General features: G+C 36.4%; 1 protein-coding gene across 1 annotated transcript in view; it reads left to right on the top strand.

The window, feature by feature from the left end:
• SHISA9 (shisa family member 9) overlaps positions 1-19,868 on the top strand; it is a 184,576-nt gene that overhangs the window by 1,716 nt on the left and 162,992 nt on the right. Inside the window, exon 2 of the mRNA XM_034065634.1 lies at positions 5,619-5,746. Within this exon, the coding sequence (XP_033921525.1) occupies positions 5,619-5,746 (128 nt within the window). The remainder of the gene's footprint in view (positions 1-5,618; positions 5,747-19,868) is intronic.

Below are 19,868 nucleotides of genomic sequence, written 5' to 3'. Positions count from 1 at the left end.
TCTTGGCTGGTAGTGATGTAGTTCACAATCTTTGAAGCTTAGATGAAGAGTCATCCTCTGAAAGATAGTCCAAGTGATCAAGTCAACACCTGGAGCCTTATTTTTTACTGAAGTTTCTGCATGACTTTTTGATTAACTGCTTATCCTGAAATGAACAGAGAAAGTCACAAAAATACTCCTGCAAATGCATCTCCATTTTACTAGCAATTATTTGCTATTTATAAACTGTCTGATTTGGATACACTTTTACTACCGAGGAACAAAGCACATGGCAGAAATTTTAGTCAACACTGTGTCTGATACTCCTGCAAAGGTGGATTTTGTTGAGCAAGGTATAATAATCCTTTAGACATTCTGAATATTCTCAATTACTAGTTGAGAAAAAGAATATATAGCTCCCAACTTATTTTTAAAATCTTAATTTTAAGCTACAGAGCTTGCTTGGTTCAGCCTCTTCCTGTAGTGTCTTCATACAGACAAAAAGGCAGGACAGAGTGAAGTTGTGGCCATCCCTGCTTACATACGGCTTTAGCAGATCTGATTTCTCATAGTAGAAATATTTGCTATCTAAAGTACAGGTGTGCAGTATTCTGTCTTTGCTCATGGAAATAGAATTATAGGGGATTGGAAAATAACACTGAACTCCTTCAGTCTTGTATGCATAAAGATTAGGTTTCTGAAGTGGTTCTTGGAAAAGGTTGTCTGTTACCCTGATTACTTAACAGTGTCTGAGATAGTGTACTTTTCTTGCCATGAAAATATTCGAGTCAGGATTATACAGAAACTTGGAAAGTCATGATCACATGGAAAAACAGTCACCCACTCAGTACACATAATAGCTAGTCATGTTCTGAAAAAGCAGTGCTACAGCTTTTTGTTTTTTTAAAGATAAAAGTTCTCTCAGTCCTATTACAGCCGTGGAGAAGACTCACCATTAATTTAAAAAGGAATATGATTTTTAATTCCCTTTGGCAATCTAAAAATTTGTTCACTGAGGGAAGAATTGAAGTAAATTCTGTCCTCAAATGTGAATTCAACTAAAATATTCCATCCTAGCTTATTTTACACTACTAGTGTTCTGAAAAAAGGCTGCAGTGCTTAAGAAAGAAACAATTTATCTGTTCAAACAGTTAATAGTACCAATAATTAAGTAGTATGTAGCCTATATTAATTTTCACTTTTTCAACACTCATCACTAAAACATAAAAAACCCCCACCAAACAATACCCCCAAAAGAACACTTCTTATGTTTTTTTTTTTTTTGTTTCTGTACTGAACCTTATTAATAAGCAGAAGTATAAAGCATCCAGAGTGTTAGGTAGGCCAAACCGAAAGTACTAAGTGTTACTCCATTTTGGCAGGCAGCACGAAACACATGTAGGCTGATTTGTCATCTATTTCCTTAGCTAAGATTGTCTCCTTTCCCTCACTAGCCAACGGCTATATGAAACACTTGGATCTTCTTCATTCCTATGAAAAAATTCACCTATGGTGAATACACTGACCTCCCATTTGTTTACTGCTATATCAAAACAAACCAAGAACACTGCATTAATTTCCCTGTTTTTTTTTCTCAAATATTTGGGGAAATGATTTATTTAATGAAAACAATCCATAGAGAAAAGTCTCTATTGGGAAAGTCCTTTTAGGAAAAAAGAGTCAAAATTTGTCCTTTCTTAGAGAGCTTGTTACTTCCTTTTGTTTTGAGAAAAAAGGCCAAATGTGGCACTGTTGACATTTTCTCTCTTTGTCAGATCAGTGCTTTTCAGTAAAACTCTCACTGTTGGCATGGAACTGTAAATCTGGAAGATGAAAACGGAGAGGGAAGTACAGTGTTAACTCTAAAGGGCATATATCACTTTAGACATCATATGTTAATGTTTTCTTTATATCATTCTCACTTTTGTATTTGTTACTTGACATTAAAAGGAGATAAATATTCCCTTCAGCTATGGTGTCCAAGAACTAAGCTGTAATAGTAGTATCCAAACAGACTAACTCTTCCTTTATCCTCTTGCTTTCTAAGAGAATAAGGCTGTATTAGAATAAGATGGTGTATGTTAATAGATATGGCAAAGTGAACAAATGTGGCAGTATTGTGCCTAAAAGGAAACAGAACTGATCTGCCTCCTGAAACAGACCTAGAAAGCTATTAGGCATGTGAGGGCAGCATGTTTTTGCTGCTTAAGAGTACATTAGTGGGACTTCCAGGCTCCATTAGCTAAAACTAAGTATTCTCTCTCAAAAGTGTGTAGAAAAGGGGAAAGCTTTACTTCTGTTTCATGAAGGAGATTTTTCTGCAAATAAACCCACACCTTAGTCTTCTTTCCTAATCCTTGTGGAGAATATGCAAACAAACCAGGAACGGAAAGGCCAAGATGTACAATCATGCTCTTACACTATAGCTTGTTGTCCTTTGAAGCAGTGCTTCTGACAGTATGTTAGCAACCTTCCAAATATTGTGAACCATCTGAGCTCTTCTTTCTTCTTTCCAATGTGCTGAGCTCACAAGTTAAGTCTTTTGTTGATCATTCAAAAGGCATGTACCTGGGGCCCAAAATAGTCTGACTTGCCAAAATCCTGAATCCTGTGTGTGAAATTATTTCCCTTACGAGTTTTGACCCAGTTTTGGAGGCAAAATATTACAAGTGACCTTTTATGAAATAACCTGTACTTCAGCTTCTTCAAGCTTGTACCCATAAGGGAAACACCTGGCTCCACATGCTTTGTAACACCTGAAAATAGTATTACATAGCCAAAGAGAAAAATTCTATAGCAAGAGAAATGCTGACGTTTGTTATACTTGGATAGTTCTGGCCCATGAACTCTTTAGTAGGTAACGTTTCTCCACTTTGGAAATAGTGCAATCAGTATCAGTACACAGGACCCAATGATTAAGCTACCTGATTAGAAGGTTATCTTGTATTATGCACTTCCTTAAAAAATCATTCAGTATAGCAAAGGTGTAGACAAAGACCTTTTATGTATATATAATTTTTCAGTGCAATTCAATCTAACAATTTCTTCAGATAGTAAGATCTATATGATGATATTCAGGTGAGCCAAATGCATGAAGGTATTATAACAGTCTGTTGGCCTACGTGGAATTTTTCAAAGCAAAGATCTATTCAAGGATTTCATCATGCACTGAGGCACAAACCTCCCTTATCTTTTTCATTATATGGGCAAATCCCTAAAAGAACAAAATACAGCTACAGCATTTCCTTTGTACTTCAGTGATACAAGCTGCTGTACATTTTTAACTCTCCCTGACATCAGTGGAAGATAAAGACAAGCTCTTTGTTATATGAGCTATTCAGCCCTGAGGAGAGTGTACAACTTTGACTAACACAGTATAAACATAGGTGCTGTGTTGTTAAAAATAGAACTTGATGGTGATTAGTTCCTTTTTTCTTAATACAGTGGGAGTTGGACAGCTAATTCCTTAAAACACCTTTGATAAAGGCCACCCTAAAATGGTAGAAAACTTAGCTGGCATTTTCACAGACAAGCAGTTGTTAATTTGCTCTCATACGGGGTGTTATGTAAAGTCTACGTGAACAATATTTACCATTAAATTAAGGACAATGAGGAAAGTGTTTCTGAAAACCTGTTCTCACAAAGTTGGGAAATACTAATCCATGTATTACGAGATCTCACAGTTTTAACTCTCACACTGAAGTTAGGAACTTTCATTTGCCTTTCTTCCTTTCCCAGAAATGTGTCCAGCTGCCTCTGGAATTAGAATGAATACTGATGTCAAGAATTTTCTTTGTATAAAGACATATGTGCATAAATTGAAGAGAAATTAATGGTTTTGGTCCCCCCTTATTTTAAACTACGTTTTGCAATATAATGCTTTCCTTTCTCCCCATTTTCTACATACCTTTGTGAGATCTCTTCTACTGAATTTTTATTATTCTGCTATGTAGGCCAGCTCTGCTATTTCTGCTGTATAAGCATTACTTCAAATGGGAGCATTGCTCTGATAGCATTAATCATTTGGTTACTGTCTTCTGACCTTTTACAGTATCAACAGAGTATTCCGTAACATGTTGATCACAACTGTAACTAATAATTTAATTACATAATGCTAGCCATAAACACAATGAAACATCAGTCTTATTCAGCTGTGCACCAAAGCAATGTTCCTGCAATCTGCAGCAAGATCCAGTTCAGGATTCCTCTCTGTCACTTAAATGAAGCTACTTTTTAATATTTAAAAGCACAGTGCTTCCTGATCAAGAAATCATCATGTCACAGAAGTAGGGTGGAGGAGCTAGATGGCACTTGCCATGGCTTTCACCAGTGAGTGTGTTTGGTTTTACTTATTTATTAGTGTATAAACTAGTCTTTCTTGATGCAGTATCTGGGACACTGTATATAATTTTGCAGAAAATTAAACTAAAACAGGCAGAATGCCCAGAAAATACATCCATTCCCTTAAAAACAAAAACTCTGAAGACACTGGTAACACACACCACAGCCTTCTTTTGCCTAAAGCAAGTTTCTGCAGGTGGGCCAGTTCTTTTGTATGGCACAGTAGTTCGCAGGTAGCTATGTGGCATGTACCTAAGGGTTAATCCTGCTCCTACAGAAGTCAATGATAAAACTCCATAGCCCAGAATCACAGGGTTAGATGTTGTCATGCTGAGTTTTGGAGCATAAAACTTAGTCACCAACTCTGGATCCACAGGGCTTATACAGGTGTGTGTTCTTAAATGTATGACGAAGAACGGACTTGCACTCAGCAGGACACTTGGCAGTGAGATTAGTCCTTAGAAAATACACCAAAGCAGGACGATTCTGTCTCAGATATAGTTGATGCCTGCAGCTCTGCAGAAAAAGTCCACAACCAGCACCAGGTTGGGCCTGGCCTAACTGTTAGCAATCCTTTTGCTTGCCCCCTCTTTGCTACCGTAAAGCTTTTATCCTGTTTCTGAACTGGCTTCAAAGCAGCAAGGAGTGTGCCTGTGCAAGCTTTGCTCCATCTTAGTGACTAGAAGACTCACAGGAGTCAGAAAAGACATTTTTCATCTCCCTTGTGGATGGGAAAAGCTTAAATCCTTGCCTATTTGATTTCTACATGAAAATATTGTGACCTTTCACTTTCTCTGACATTTTTTATTAATTTGACAACAGCCAAGACCACTGCATTGTGTGGAGCTCCGTGCAAATGCATGTGTGAACTTTTGCTTTGACAGGCCCTGCTGGTAATACAGGTGTGAAGAGAACTCATTTGTGAAAACTAGTTTCACAAACAGGGAGTAGGTGCTGAGGCACACAGCTTAACCAACATGGCAGTGTCACTAAACACATGCAATGGCAGAACTTTGCAAGTCTCAACAAGCTTAAATTATGTTCCTACAAAGCTCAGACAGCTAAAGAACTTAATGTGTTTCTGTGTACTACTGCTAGCACACTGTCTACAACAACCTAAAAAGAGCCTCAAGTGCTAAGTCTCACAATGAATCTGATTCCCTCATTTTGCTGTGAATGGAGCTGGTTTCTCCAGTAGACATTATGATGGATGGTATCCCTAACTAAAAACATCCTTACAATATATTGATGATGCCTTACAGATTTTGTAGTATCATTCTGATTTTGTTGTCTTCCAGGGCTCTTGCTGATGTTATGCGACCTCAAGGCCCATGCACGACAGATCACATGGAAAGAGATCTAAACATTGTAGTACATGTGCAACATTATGAAAACATGGAGACCAGGCCTCCGCCAAATAATTTACGTAAGTTGCATTTTAACTTCATTAAAATCTGGAATGTTGGCACTAAAATGGGCATTATGAAAAAATATTGCTGGATGTCAAATGAGGATCGATAGGACATGGGTTTTCACAAATTAGAAATAGTCCTTACTTCAGAACCAGAAATATTTAGGATATCCTAGTGCAAACCGTGTAACACTGAGAGAAAGCCATTTTGAATAGAAAAACTAGTTGTTATATTTATTTTTAATTAGTTGTCTTGGTTGATTAATATCGGTTTGCTGTTTTTGTCTCCTTCTACTTGTTGATTGTGCTCAGTTCACCAAGCTATGCCTTATGACATGGTTTGTTATACCAAAATACAAATAGTTCAGCTTGCAGCAAGGTTTCACAATATGTTTCCTAGGGCTGTAACATCCAGTAAGAAAGAGGTCTTGCTAGGCTGTTATACTATTTCCCCTAGGAACAGAATTCAGTACTTTCCCAGAAAGCATCAAGTTGTATGTGGCTTTCAATTTCACTTTTTTTTTCCTAAGGGAAAGGTGAGAGTAAAATTATTATTTTAAGTTTTAAATAATATTTGTGTTCCGTATTTGTTATTACATATTTATGTTATTGAAGAAAAGGCAAAAGCGCACCTTGGAGCTTGGAGAGAAAATACGGTGACATTTCAACTGGTTCTGAAGCCTAGGCAACTTATTTCTCAGTCTTGTGTTAGACCACAGTACACATCTTTCTCATGCTCAATAGCTTTTGTAATGAGCAGTTCCACTGCAATTTTAGTTTGGATATATATTTGTTTTTTATATCCACCCATATCTTAAATACACATGCATATATAAACATATATGCATGCTTACAAATTATAGATAATATATTTACAAATTGAAGTTCAATATATTTATAAAAGAAAAGGGTATAATTCAGGAAGGTTTACATTGTTAAGCAGTGAATGGCTTTATTCTGTGCTGTAAATCAATGCAGATGTGCATTTTGCTGCTAATATACTTTTGCTGCATTGGTATTTGGATTTTAAACATTTGAAGTATATGCACTAGTCTTTTCCTTATCTTTCTGTAAATATAGAAAGCAGAAAATTTGCTTATATTTGGACAAAGACTGAGTTTTATTTGGACTGCAGTCTGCAGTATTGAGAGATTTTAAAGCTTTCTTTTAGGGGGAGGGTATAAAAACAATAAGAGGAAGAGCAGGTTCATATGTTGCATGCACTCCTGATACTTGTTTTGTGGTAGATGCTGACTATGATTTCTTATGCACACTGTTACAGAGAATATGATTGAATTAAAGCTGTGACCTCTAATAAAGATACAATATACAGTGAAGTGTGATACCTAATCCATCTGCACTGCTCTCCAGCAAAGTACTTCCACCTGGGCCTGTGCAGTCTTACATTGCAGAGGCGGAGTACATACATACTGCTGCATTATATCCCTAATTGTATAAAAACACACCACTTCTGGAGGGATATTTATGCTTGTCTCTCAATCAAAGGTGCTCTAGCCCTCTGGAGCTGAAGTGGTGAACTTCTGAAGGTTTAAGGAGGATGGGAATATGCAGAATATCTCTCTGCTATGTGTATTAACTTTTTGCTGATCTCTGGATCCTTCCTGTGACTATCTTTTCAAGAAGAAAGATGCCAAATTGGAGTGAAGTTAGGGTACAATCTTTATTTTCCTCTCCTGTGAAATGTTTATTCAGAATCCCAATTAATGAAGGAGTCAGAAAGGAAAGAGATTCTTACTGCACTAATTGTATCCAGATCTTTGTAATTACCACAGAGATATTTTGCTTAATGCTCTTTGTACTACAATGTAACATACCAGGTCTTTAAACACATTGTTTCTTAGATTTTAATTCAGATTTAAGCTTCTTATACTCTTGCATATAAACACAACTCACACAGTTACTGCAGGGACTAAAAAGATACATTTAATAGTATCTTAGGATCTTGGATTGTGATGACCCCAGATATCCGTACCACCTCTGTCTCAGAATTTGGCCTTCTGGCGCAGATGAGAGAATTCTGTGAAACAGCCCTTACACCACTGCAAATTACAATATAGAAGCACTACTGTTACCTTGGATCTAATAACTTAATAACTTTGGATCTAATAACAGTATCTTAATAACTGGGTAATGAATAGGGTGAGTCCCAAGACTTTTCAGGAATTGCTGCTACAGATGCAAACCTCAGAAACGAACAGCTATGATGGTAACTCTTTCAGTCTTCAATCAACTTTATGGATTAGGTCAATCAGTTTAGATTGTTCAATGCAGATCTTCAAGTGGCAAAATTGCTCAAGGTATTCTATAACCAATATTACATACATTCGCTTCATAGCAAGTACATCATTATTCTGTATTTGTTGCCATTATATTCCCTCATAAACTCATCTAAAATGTGACTGAATGACCTATTAGAATTAGTCAGAACATCACTAATGTTTCAAGTCTGTTGAGAACATGTGCATTTATAGTGCAGAAAAAAATCTTTATGAACAAAAATTACAAAGACACATTTTCCAAGTCTAGTATCTTGGCAATTTGAAATTTTACAGTGGAATTCTGAACCACCAAAACAGCGGACATTACTTTGGCAGTGCAGCATTACCTACTGCTACTGCTGGAAGAGTGAGAGGCTTTTCTGGGTATTTTTACAAGCAAATAAACCTGTGTGAATTACAGCAGAAATTCTATTCCAGATCTTATAGAGAGAAAATGTAATGGTAGAAAATTTAGCATCAGACATTTTGATATGTATTTTTTAAGTTTTCTAAGTTACCACTTTATCTACTAGTCATCTCAGAATGACACTTGCGAATTTGAGGCTGGTGTACTTCTCATATTGGCTCACAAATACAAAGAGGACAGGGGGAATCTCTTAGGCATTATGCCTCCTTTCCATGTTGTGCCTTTCAGAATACTGAAGACCAACTATTGAAAGCCAAACATTATTAAAAAATGTTCTAATGTGAGTGTTCATTTGCTCTTTCTGTCCTCTTGAAAATATTTTCCTGATGCTCCCAACCCATTCTGAAAGTGTTTTATGACACGGAGCTCTGTCAAAATGACAAAATTTGCATGATCTCTGGCACTGAAAATGAGTGTGGTTTTGTTTCTGGATTGTTTGTTACCAGAGGACAAAGATTTTATGAGCTGCCTGCAGCCAGCACAGCTGTTTGCCAAAACTAGCAGTCCAGTGGAAGGCCAAAAGTAGAGATCACTTGATAGCATCTTGCAGTTTACTTAGTTTCTTGTCCCTTCTTTACTGATATTCCAAAAAGACCAGATACATTGGAGTTTCTGGAAAAATATTTTTTTTTCTTTATTCATATGAATCCAGACAACCTGGCAGCTTTTTAGTAAAAGCTATTTTGTCATTAGTGGTTGCATCATAATTTTCTTCCAGTACTGTGAGTTACTTAGGATTACTTTTCCATTATTTTCCTTCATTTATAGGAATGTATATGTTAGAATGTAGTGGTGCTTTGCAAACAAGCAGCAGATATCTGCCAAGAATCACAACAGTCCAGTTTTCTAACATGGAATGTTAAATAAAATAAAAAAAAAAAAAGAGGACATTTAAAAGTTACGTTGAAAACAAAACCAAAAGCAAAGCTTCCTGCACAATGAGCTGTTTTGTTCATCTGTTTTATGAATCTGATGAAGGCAGAAGCATTCTAGATTTTTTTTTCTTTCTACTTGTTGTGTTAAAAGTAAGAGATTTATTTAACTTGTTTGGATTATAACACTGGTGTAGTGGGAGTTAGGAGGCTTTGCAGCTACATCCTCATTTCTGAAATGTGATTACTGCTATTATTTCTAATTCATAATCTATGACAGCAGAGTGAAACAAATACTTAAGTTAGTGCAATCCACAGTAACTTTTCATAATGATCAGTAAAAGCTCTGTTATTCTCTCCTCAATAATAACCAGCCTTGCACTAGTACATTTAAAGCATTTATGCAGACTCCCAGGATAAAGGTGGCTTTAAAAGGAAGCCAATTCTAGATTATGGAGGTTTTCAGATGAAAAGTGCTAGCTTTTGTTTAGTTTGACATGTATGGATTATTTCTTTATTCTGACTTTAACACTGCAAAAGGGAATTGTAAATACACCACTCAAAGAAGGAAGAGTTGCACTGTATCAAATGGCCAATTTTAATACTGGCCAGGTATTTGCAGCACATGTGATTAAAATGACATTTTCTCTTCTAAAATATATGCAAGGGAATAATGTGTTTGCTGCTGCATTTGATTGTCAGTTGTCCTGGAGACTTAACTGACTACAAATGCTAATGCTGAAAACAAAGCAAAGACATATCTGTAACTGGCACCTTACAATAAGTTAACTTTTGTTGGTTTTGTTGGCTTTTTTGTTTCTGTTTTGAGACAATTTAAATAGGAGGGTATTTTCTGAAGTTCTCATGTATCCCAATAAGTGTCCTGTATTCCTGTACTTTCCCCATTCCCGTAAATGGAAGCTCAGCCTTTGTTTTCCAGGGAGAGAAACTCACTAGCTTGACACTGAAAATACAGTTAGAATTTGCAAGGGTTTTTTCCCTGTCTCTTTCATCCCTAGTGAATATGGGTTTTGTTATTGTTGAATACAATGGTCTTTGGCAGGCTAATTATTTTTATGTTTAACGTACATAAACATGTCTGTATCAGATGATTCATTGTATCCCATTGCCTAAATAAACTTCCTACTGTTGCTCACTGGAAATAATCATACAGGCATATTAAGAAACTTCAGTTAAGAGAAGTACTATTCTTTAAAATGCAAAGCTTCTGAAGTATATAAAACTAAAACCGAATTTACTTACAGTTACTCTTGGACAATGAATTGCATAACACTGAAAGAGTAGTCATTGAGAATGTGCAAGTATTACTGGAATGATACTATTCTGGTGACAGTTTCTTCTTGAAACTACCAAACCCCATGCTCAGACACAGGCCTGCAAAATCCAGAGGACTAAGCAAATAACTGAATGCTTGGCCTCATTGGCATCTAGATTATTTGAATATAGTAAAATGTTTTTTTAGGCCTGGCTCTACGCACAGGTCTAGCCCAGAGGAAGTGAACTATGTTCTTGGCTGTTCACCATCTCACTCAGAAGGACAAAGTACGGAGAAAAGCTGAGCTGTATAGACAGGGCTCCAGCTATGTTTTATGAGGGAAAAGATGGACAACAGCAATAAGTTTTCAACCAAGGAAAAGACAGTTTTAGCACAGTGACAGGAGGAGAAGTGAAGAAGTACTGCTGATGGAGTGCTCTGAGACAGTGAAGAATGAGGGAGAATAAAATGGCTAACTTAATTGGAAGGCATACTTAGTGAACAAGAGACTACAGTGTTATGACAGAGGGAGGACACTGTAGTCAGCAAGAGTTGCGAAATTTGTTTCCATTTAAAGCTTTAGTCTTCTCTACCAGTATGCAAAAACTATTTTACTGGAGTTTCTGTAATCTGTCAGGAAGCACCTTCACACTATTTCAAAAAAATCTGATAAGTTAGATTAAATTCCTAATATCTAAAAGCTAGTAGAAGTTAACCCTGGGAGAAGGCTACTTATTATACTTTGATTGTAATATACAATGAGGAGGACAAATTCCACATTTAAATTACACACTTTACAAAACTAATCATCCAAGGAAAAGCCCATGCTAATATCACCAGCCATGACGAAAAAAAATACTCTATTTTTTCAATATAATTTCAGTTTAAGGTTAAAAGCTGCAAGCTGCTGTGTCATAGCTATCTTGAGACCACTTTTTAAACCACTTTAAATTAATTTCTAGACTTAAAAAATTACAAATTACTCTACCAGTAAAACTTCAAAGCATTAGCAAATCGGTGATAGAATTTTTGGTAATACAATTATTACAGCTATAGCAATGAATTCCAGAACTCCAAAGCTTCCATGCTGGAAACAAAATTTCCCATAGAAAGTTAAGAAGAAGTCTGAAGATGCTTTTCTCTTGCAACTCAGTCAGTCACTGTAAGGCAGCAATGTATAATCAGTTCTGAATGTGTGTTTAGCCTCACAATCATTAATATGAAAAATGTTTCTAATTTACATTTAGATTTTAATTCAGATGCATGATGCTGATTTATGAGAAGATGCTATGAAACTTCTTGAAACACCAATGAGTGTTTTCAAGGAAGTTAATTACAACCTGAGAATCAGAGCTTCTGAGTTTGTTTAGGAAAGACAATAAGTGAAACAAATGGAATATCTCATTTGTCATTGACTGTTTTGCATTTCACCAATTAGGGTTCTTTTAGAAAACAGGATGATTTTGAAAATGTTAACATAGATATCATACACAATAGCTTTTTATTCATAACTACACCTGTCATCACTGAGTGTCATATGTCAGAAATCTAGTAATGCTCCTACCATACAATTAATTCCATATGTTTAGAATCATCCTGTTGACTTAATCTGTCACATTAGAAAAAAATGTTAATGCAAATAGTAAACACAAAATCTTGCATGAACAAGGACTGAAGGATTGCATTCTGGGTCTATAAACAAATTAAATGGTGAACTTTTCATCATTACATATGTTCAGTGGGTCTCTATTCTAAAATATGTCTTGTGAGATGTAATTTTATTGGAAACTCTAGGAGTTATGCATCCTTCCTGCAATTTTAGTCAGTAGGATATGTTTTGAAGCATGTTGGGTAGGTCTTCATTAGCTCTGTTCTATAGAACTGTTTCCTTTAGGACTGAACAATGATGTTTTCACTCTTTGTTTCTTAATCTATTTTATAATAAGAACAATTAGATTAGATTACTGCCTTGCATCCTATCATTTTCTTCAAGTCAGCTTTTAATTCAGATAAATTCAACATACCTTAATAATCATCAACGTAAAATGTATTTGGGAGACATATTTAATCACTGACATCCTTTTGCAGCAATAATTAACCTTATGGTAATAAAAATATTTAGCATATATTTTTACACTTTATAATGTAGTTTAAAAGGCTGAATAATTATTTAATAAATAACATTGCTGTACTAGACTATGGTATGGACCACTTTGAGTCACACAGCAGCAGACTTGAATAGCACACGTAAAAGATGAGACTCATTTTGCTGTCATTGGGATGTAGATTAAAGTACTTTAAAATGTTGCCCAATAGTAAGGGATGAATACACCATCTACAAGATGGAAAGTTCAATATCTATATGTGATTTGGCTTTCTAAAAGTTATGTGTTTCCCTCGTGATTCTACTTTTAGTTCCGTACTAGCAACATAATTATTTAGTAAGGGCTTAGCTCCACAGGTGTTTGTTATTAGGTATTGATATGTCCTGGAACCAAATACTCCCCAGAAAACAAAGGCACTACTTCTTAGAAGAATAAGCATCCTCTACTCTTCTGGCACTTTGCAATCTAAGATTTACTTATTAAATTTTCTTAATGAGGCACTATTCATATTATATGCTGCTCAATATCAAAAATTGTATTTTGTCTTTGAACACATACACTGAATACCATTATTCTCAATGTTGAATAACTTCCAGTGCGAAATATTCCCACTATTAACCACAGCTGTCAGCAAGATCAATCATCAATGCTTTATTCCTGTTGCAATCTTTAATGTCACTAGGATTTTTGATGTCAAAAATTGGTATAGGAAACAATGCCAAAATAATAGGAATTATGTTTTGGGAAACAAAACAAAACAAAACAACAAAACAAACCCAAACCTTTTATGATTGTATTATGCCAGATTTTAGCTCCTGAAAACGAAGAGGATAGAGACTGAGGCACCTTTTTTTTTTTTTAATGTGGCATGAATCACCTCATTGAAACACAAACAAAAACTACCTTTTGCTTTCACTTATGGTTTGCCAACATTACCACAGAAACTACACTTGCCTTTTCCATGCCAAAACAATATCATTTTAAATGTTGACTTACAGCTTAATCATCTCTCCAAATCCAAGAACTCCCACCCTCATGTTTTGTCTCAAAAATCATATATTTGTAATACAAACAGTAAAAATATAAATTCACTAATATTTCAGTTTCTGTCCACACATTCAGGGGCAAGCATTAAATATTGCAAGCTGATATATCCACAGCTAACCATGTGCATTTTTTATAACTCTGGCTGTGCAAAACTTTGATACTATATTTTATACTGCTCTTATCAGAAATATTCTGTAGAAGTACTTCCGTCTTCATTTTTTAAATAGTCATACTGACTTTGCCAAACAGAGGCAGTACAGTGATTCCAAACTAAAGTGGAAGAGCTTGGCTGCATACATTAAAAAGCTTAAGAAGATACATCCCAGTATTTTGAGGCAATTTTGATATGCTTTTCAGAGGTTTTCACAAATTTCAATCTGCAGTTTCAATCATAAAAGATTTTCAGTACCTTTGTTCTATGTTCTTTGCTTTACATCATAACTTCCCCTGAAATGCACACACTGGCTCTGGCTCCAATTTTATAATCATGAGGTAAAGTTAAGAAGGGAACTGAGTGTGTCTAATATTTATGAAATAAGCTTTGGTGTTGATTTTTATAATAAAAAAATAGTTGAAAAAATGTCTAGAACCATATACAAAATTGCATTGATAATCATTCCCAGATGATAACAATGTGCATTTGAATGTTTTCTTGCATATACCAGTAAATTAAAACTTTAACTTTTAGTTACCACATTTAAATAACTTTCAAGAACCCTTCAGTAACATACTTTTGTTTTTAACTCATATATATAATCATGTCTGTGCACCCAGGCTTAAGGCTATAACTAAATTTCTGAATGCATAATGAATTTGTAATATAATCCAAATAATCCAATTGTCTTTTACCATCCACTCCTTACTAAATAAAGAAATGCACATTTGGTAAATAGTTATTTTACACACACACAAATGTACAGAAAGGTGAATGTGCATGACAAATTAGGTGAAATTCTTATGGTCAAAAGTCATAGTAGAGCATTCACTATTTTTAATAGCACAAAGATTTTTTACCCAGGGGCACTAAAACTCACTTAGGACCTCATGTATATCTTACTGAGAGACATGATGTTCTTGTTATTAATCTTGGATAAGGAGACAGATAAAGGGATATGCAGGAGGTTTAGTCTATGGCTTCACAAACAGAAACCATTGACAGAGCTTGGAGAACTCAGTGCTGGAGAAGGAAAAATGCATGGTCATTGCCAAGAGTAATAGAAGTTAGTCAGGGGAAGTGCAGTGAAAACTACCAAATGGTTTATCAAATTAAAGCATCCTGAGAAGTGTTTTGAGAAGCCAGGAGGCTAGAAGTAGTTTCCAGCTAGATGTACTTTCCAATTTTGTTCTGATTTCAGGAACGTTCTAGAATCTTCCAATGAGCAAAATGTCTGTGCCCTTGGCACACAGGAAGAAGAGAACCTTTTGTGCTCTTCTTCCACGCTCCTCCCCTTTGGCATCACAGCTGCTGTAGTTGAACAACTGTTGTCACCCACACTATGCAGAACAGGGCTCTTGGAGGACTTGTGTGGATACCAAATTCTCAGCCACTGAACCCTGGCACAAAATAGAACTGCAAGTGGCAGCTTTCACTTGCATAAATGGTCTAAAATTCCTCTGGATTTGGAGTAGGTGGAGATTTATTTCACTGAGGCCTTTCCAAGTACTGAGGGATCCAAGTCAGCACGTTTAAATGGGGGTATTTGGCCAAGAACAAACTAACTGTTCTCATGGTCCAGCCAGGGGGGGTTGGCCTATGTAAAACAATATATTTATATCATTTGGAAGCAAATTAATAGTTGAGCATCCCTGTGTTAAAAAGACTGAGGCCTACCAACAGCTTCCAAAAACAAAAAGTAGTTTTTTTAGCATCATCCAAATCCTGAAGTTAAACTAAGGATCTGATGGTGGTTTATGTATTTTTGCTCTTTCTTTTGTACATCTGAGGCCTGAAGGAGTTGCTGTGCAATACACTTACAGAAATTCTCGCTGGGGGCTGGGCCAAGAATCAGGAATATGATTTTTTTCCCAAAAGTTTTGCTTTACCTCATCAAATGACTAACTACTTTAAAGAATGTATTTTGCATTTATAATAATGGATGAGACTATTTTTTATTTTCTTCAAAGCTGAAAGGTTAAAGAAATAAATTTCTCCTACAGTAATTCAGATTCTTGTAAAAATTTCCAGTTAATTTCTGAACATCCAGCAATACTGTGAGGAAATGTTCCTTGTCCTTTGTCAAAAACAAACCTGACCACTCTTTCAATTAGAAAAGTTTCAAGTTTCTAGTCATAGCTTTGTAGTTAAATTGCCATTAAAGACTTTATTTAGTTAAGTGAACTCTTATAATAATATAAATGGCTTATAATAACATAAATAGCTTCTTATAATAATATAAATAGCTTCTTCCCCATCATTTTAAGACTTTTTCTTTGGTTCTTACTTGTCCTTGCATAAGGACCTCCACTTAAGAAAGGAAGAAAAAAGCATGCACTCTGTGGTATAAGACATTTGCAGAAGGGTTTTGCATAGACATTTAACTAGAATAAAGATCACTTTTAGAGTTATAATGAGCAAGATGCTCTTATAACAGCTATCTCCTTAGTCTATACTATTTGTCTGTGGTTAATCTTGCATCGGGAAGTTCTTGCATCAACGTCAGTAAACTGTATTTTACCTCAGGAGACCATTATACTATCCCTTAACCATGCAAGGGTGTCACTGTGATGAGAGAGGGGCCAGAGACTAAGCCTGGATAAAAATGTTTGTAGCAAAATTAGTAACAATTATCAGAAACTTCTAGATCTTGAAGAATATTAAAAGCAAGATTATTTTGCTTCCTTGAAGATGTCCACATTTTAGCAGACAGATTATAGAGGATAAGTATATAAAATGAATTTATATTAATAGAGTAGCTCTTTCTCTGACTTCTTCATTATATTAATGATTAAATACACCCATCTAAGAATTGCCTAGCTCACTAATTCTTTTTCTGACTGTGATCCTACACGTCTTATAGACAGGCCTATATAACTATATGTAAACAGATTAGGCTATTTATTCTCAGAGTAAGCAAATCACAATTGTGAAAAAACACCAGTGCTGCAGAATTTTTTCCAAGCACATACAAATGACACACTTCAAAATATGATGATGTTGTATTGTCATAATTTAGCATTTCAGAGACATTCATTTTTACTTGGGAAAATCTGGCTTGAAATATTTATTTGCAAGCTGTACCTTATTTCCTAGATGACACCATTTATACCTTTCTACAGATGCAGAGACGTAGCTGAAGATGTCTCTGGAACCAGAAACACAGAGCTGGAGTTATGATGCAAAATGTGAATTACCTAAAAAATGTGAATTACCTATCTGCTCTATGCATAAGAAAGGATTTTCAGATTTTTAAATGTCAAAATCTCACAAATAATTTTAGATAGGAAGGCAGGTGGTCCATGAAAACCTGGTCTCTGTAACTGAGCACTTTACTCTGCTGAAATTGTCCCCTGGAATAACACTACTGTTACCCCTTCTTCTTTAGCACCTCTCATGTCTGTTCATCAGGAAGAGGAAGGATTGTGCCTCTCCACTCCAACCCCTCTGCATCTCAATAACTCATACACAGTACCTCAGGTTCCTCTTCCATTTCTTGCTTTTGTCTGGACAAAGAATAATACTCTCTCGCTTTTTCAAAGTTGCACATTCTGGCATACATGCAACAGTATGACATATATAGCCATATGCTGACTGATCAGCAAACAGAACAAACCAAGCAGACCTCTATAGAATTTGTACTTCAGCCTTTTGTCTCCATTCAGCCATTCATTTTCCTTGTGAGGTGGGCTGATGAAGTTTAACCAAGCCAAGTACAAGGTCCTACACCTGGGTCAGAGCAATCCCAGGCACAGCTACAGGTTGAGCAGAGAAGAGATTCAGAGCAGCCCTGCAGAGAAGGATTTGGGGGTGTTAGTCAATGAGAAAATGAACATGAGCCAGCTTCAGTGTGCACTCACAGCCCAGAAAGCCAACTGTATCCTGGGCTGCATCAAAAGAAGTGATCGAAGGAAGTGATCCTGCCCCTCTACTCTGCTCTCGTGAGACCCCACTTGGAGTATTGTGTGCAGTTCCAGTGTCCTCAACATAAAAAGGACATGGAACTGTTAGAACAAGTCCAGAGGAGGGCCACAAGGATGATCAGGGGACTGGAGCACCTCCCACATGAAGACAGGCTGAGAAAGTTGGGGCTGTTCAGCCTGGAGAAGAGAAGGCTGCATGGAGACCTCATAGCAGCCTTTCAGTATCTGAAGGGGGACTATAAGGATGCTGGAGAGGGACTATTCATTAGGGACTGTAGTGATAGGACAAGGGGTAACAGGTTAGAACTTAAACAGCAGAGGTTTAGATTGGATATAAGGAAGAAGTTCTTCACTGTGAGGGCAGTGAGATACTGGAATGGGTTGCCCAAGGAAGCTGTGAATGCTCCATCCCTGGCAGTGTTCACGGCTGGGTTGGACAGGGCCTTGGGTGATATGGTTTAGCGTGAGGTGTCCCTGCCCCTGGCAGGGGGTTTGGAATTAGATGATTTTAAGGTCCTTTCCAACCCTAACTATTCTATGATTCTATGATCCTAGAGATCTCAAAAATACCAACAAGGGCAAATAGGTTGAAAATTATAGAGGGAGTAACAGATAGCTAGACAGAAAATCCACTAACCAACCCAAACAAACAATATCTTTGCTCTCTTTTAGGATCAATAAACCTAGAATTATTTACTGAATGCAATAAAATGCTACAAGATGTTGTTAAGGTGAAATTTGGATCCTTAAAGAAGTATTGAGATACTTGTATGACTGTTCTCAGAGTCTGTAATCATCAAATATAGAAATCTAGTCATCACAGGTTGGGAATACCAAGAAAAAAGAAAAGGAGGATGGAGTAATCTATGGCACATCCTCTTCTCTGTAGATAAAAGAAGTTATCTATTGGGATGATGCCTGGTTTGTAGTGTCTAAATTAATTGTATACGAAAAAGTTTGAAGGGAGTGAGGGTATGTCAGAAGATCAGATCACAGAGGAAAATGCAAGCTCAAAACTTGACAGCTGATTTATTAATTGTTTATTATTCTTATTCCTGCTTTACATGATTTTTACAAGTATCTGCTAGAAGCTTCCAAGTGGAAAATTCACACAGTAGTTAATGCAATTCAGAAGCAGTATTAATCCTCCTTTATGGCTTGCAGCACTCTTGGGAAAGAAGATATTGCACAGCTCCAAGGATGGAAAGTCACTGGTGTTAAGCAATCTGAGGCTAACTAGCAGATTACAAAGGGAGAAATCCTAAGTGCATATTTCCCTGTGTGAAATCTATGTATGAAGAAGTGAATTTACTTGCCCCATAGAGTGTAGCCTATATAGAGTTTGGGAGCAGTGCACCCTGGAAGTTCATGAGCATGAGCTAGTAATTTTAAGAATACTCTTCTCATGTAGTTACTGACAAGTCTTTTCAGCTTTGAAGGAATTAACAGAAGTGATTTTATCTTAATTATCATCCCAGGAAATTAAAACCAGGACATCTGCATGTCATAGACCAACATCATAGGCTAATTTTGGCAATCCTGGCAATCAGTATGTCATGATCAATGCCTTATCTGAAAAGTCCTTTTGAAACATTCTCACGTGAACTTACAGACACAAATTTCACTCGATTTGACCTGTGTGAGATAATTGCAAGTGGTACACAGTCTGCTTGCTCTGTCCTTTGGATTTTATATCAGTGACAGCTCCTAACTGTTACTCTCAACAGCTTTCCTCTTACTAAAACACAGAGTGCTTTTTTACACAGGAATGAAGCAGGTACACACTTCCTCTTGTGTTGACAGAGTTCCTGACACCCCTTCTATATGGTGAGGCCTTACAGCTGGAGTGATGTCCATATAGAGCAAACCTGAGCTTTTTTTTTTGTCTGACTGCATGCAAGCTGAGTGCCTCTGAACACCAGATTATCTTTGTGCTCATACTGTAGAAAAGTGTTGCAGAAGTCAGTGCAGAGCTGGCTGTGGTCCAACAGTACATTATCATATTGATGGTTAGATACCTGCTGGATAGCATAGATTGCTGCTGCCAGCTGTCT

This window comes from Melopsittacus undulatus, chromosome 8, assembly GCF_012275295.1.
Source record: "Melopsittacus undulatus isolate bMelUnd1 chromosome 8, bMelUnd1.mat.Z, whole genome shotgun sequence".
NCBI lineage: Eukaryota > Metazoa > Chordata > Aves > Psittaciformes > Psittaculidae > Melopsittacus > Melopsittacus undulatus.
This window is presented reverse-complemented; position numbering and strand designations above follow the sequence as displayed.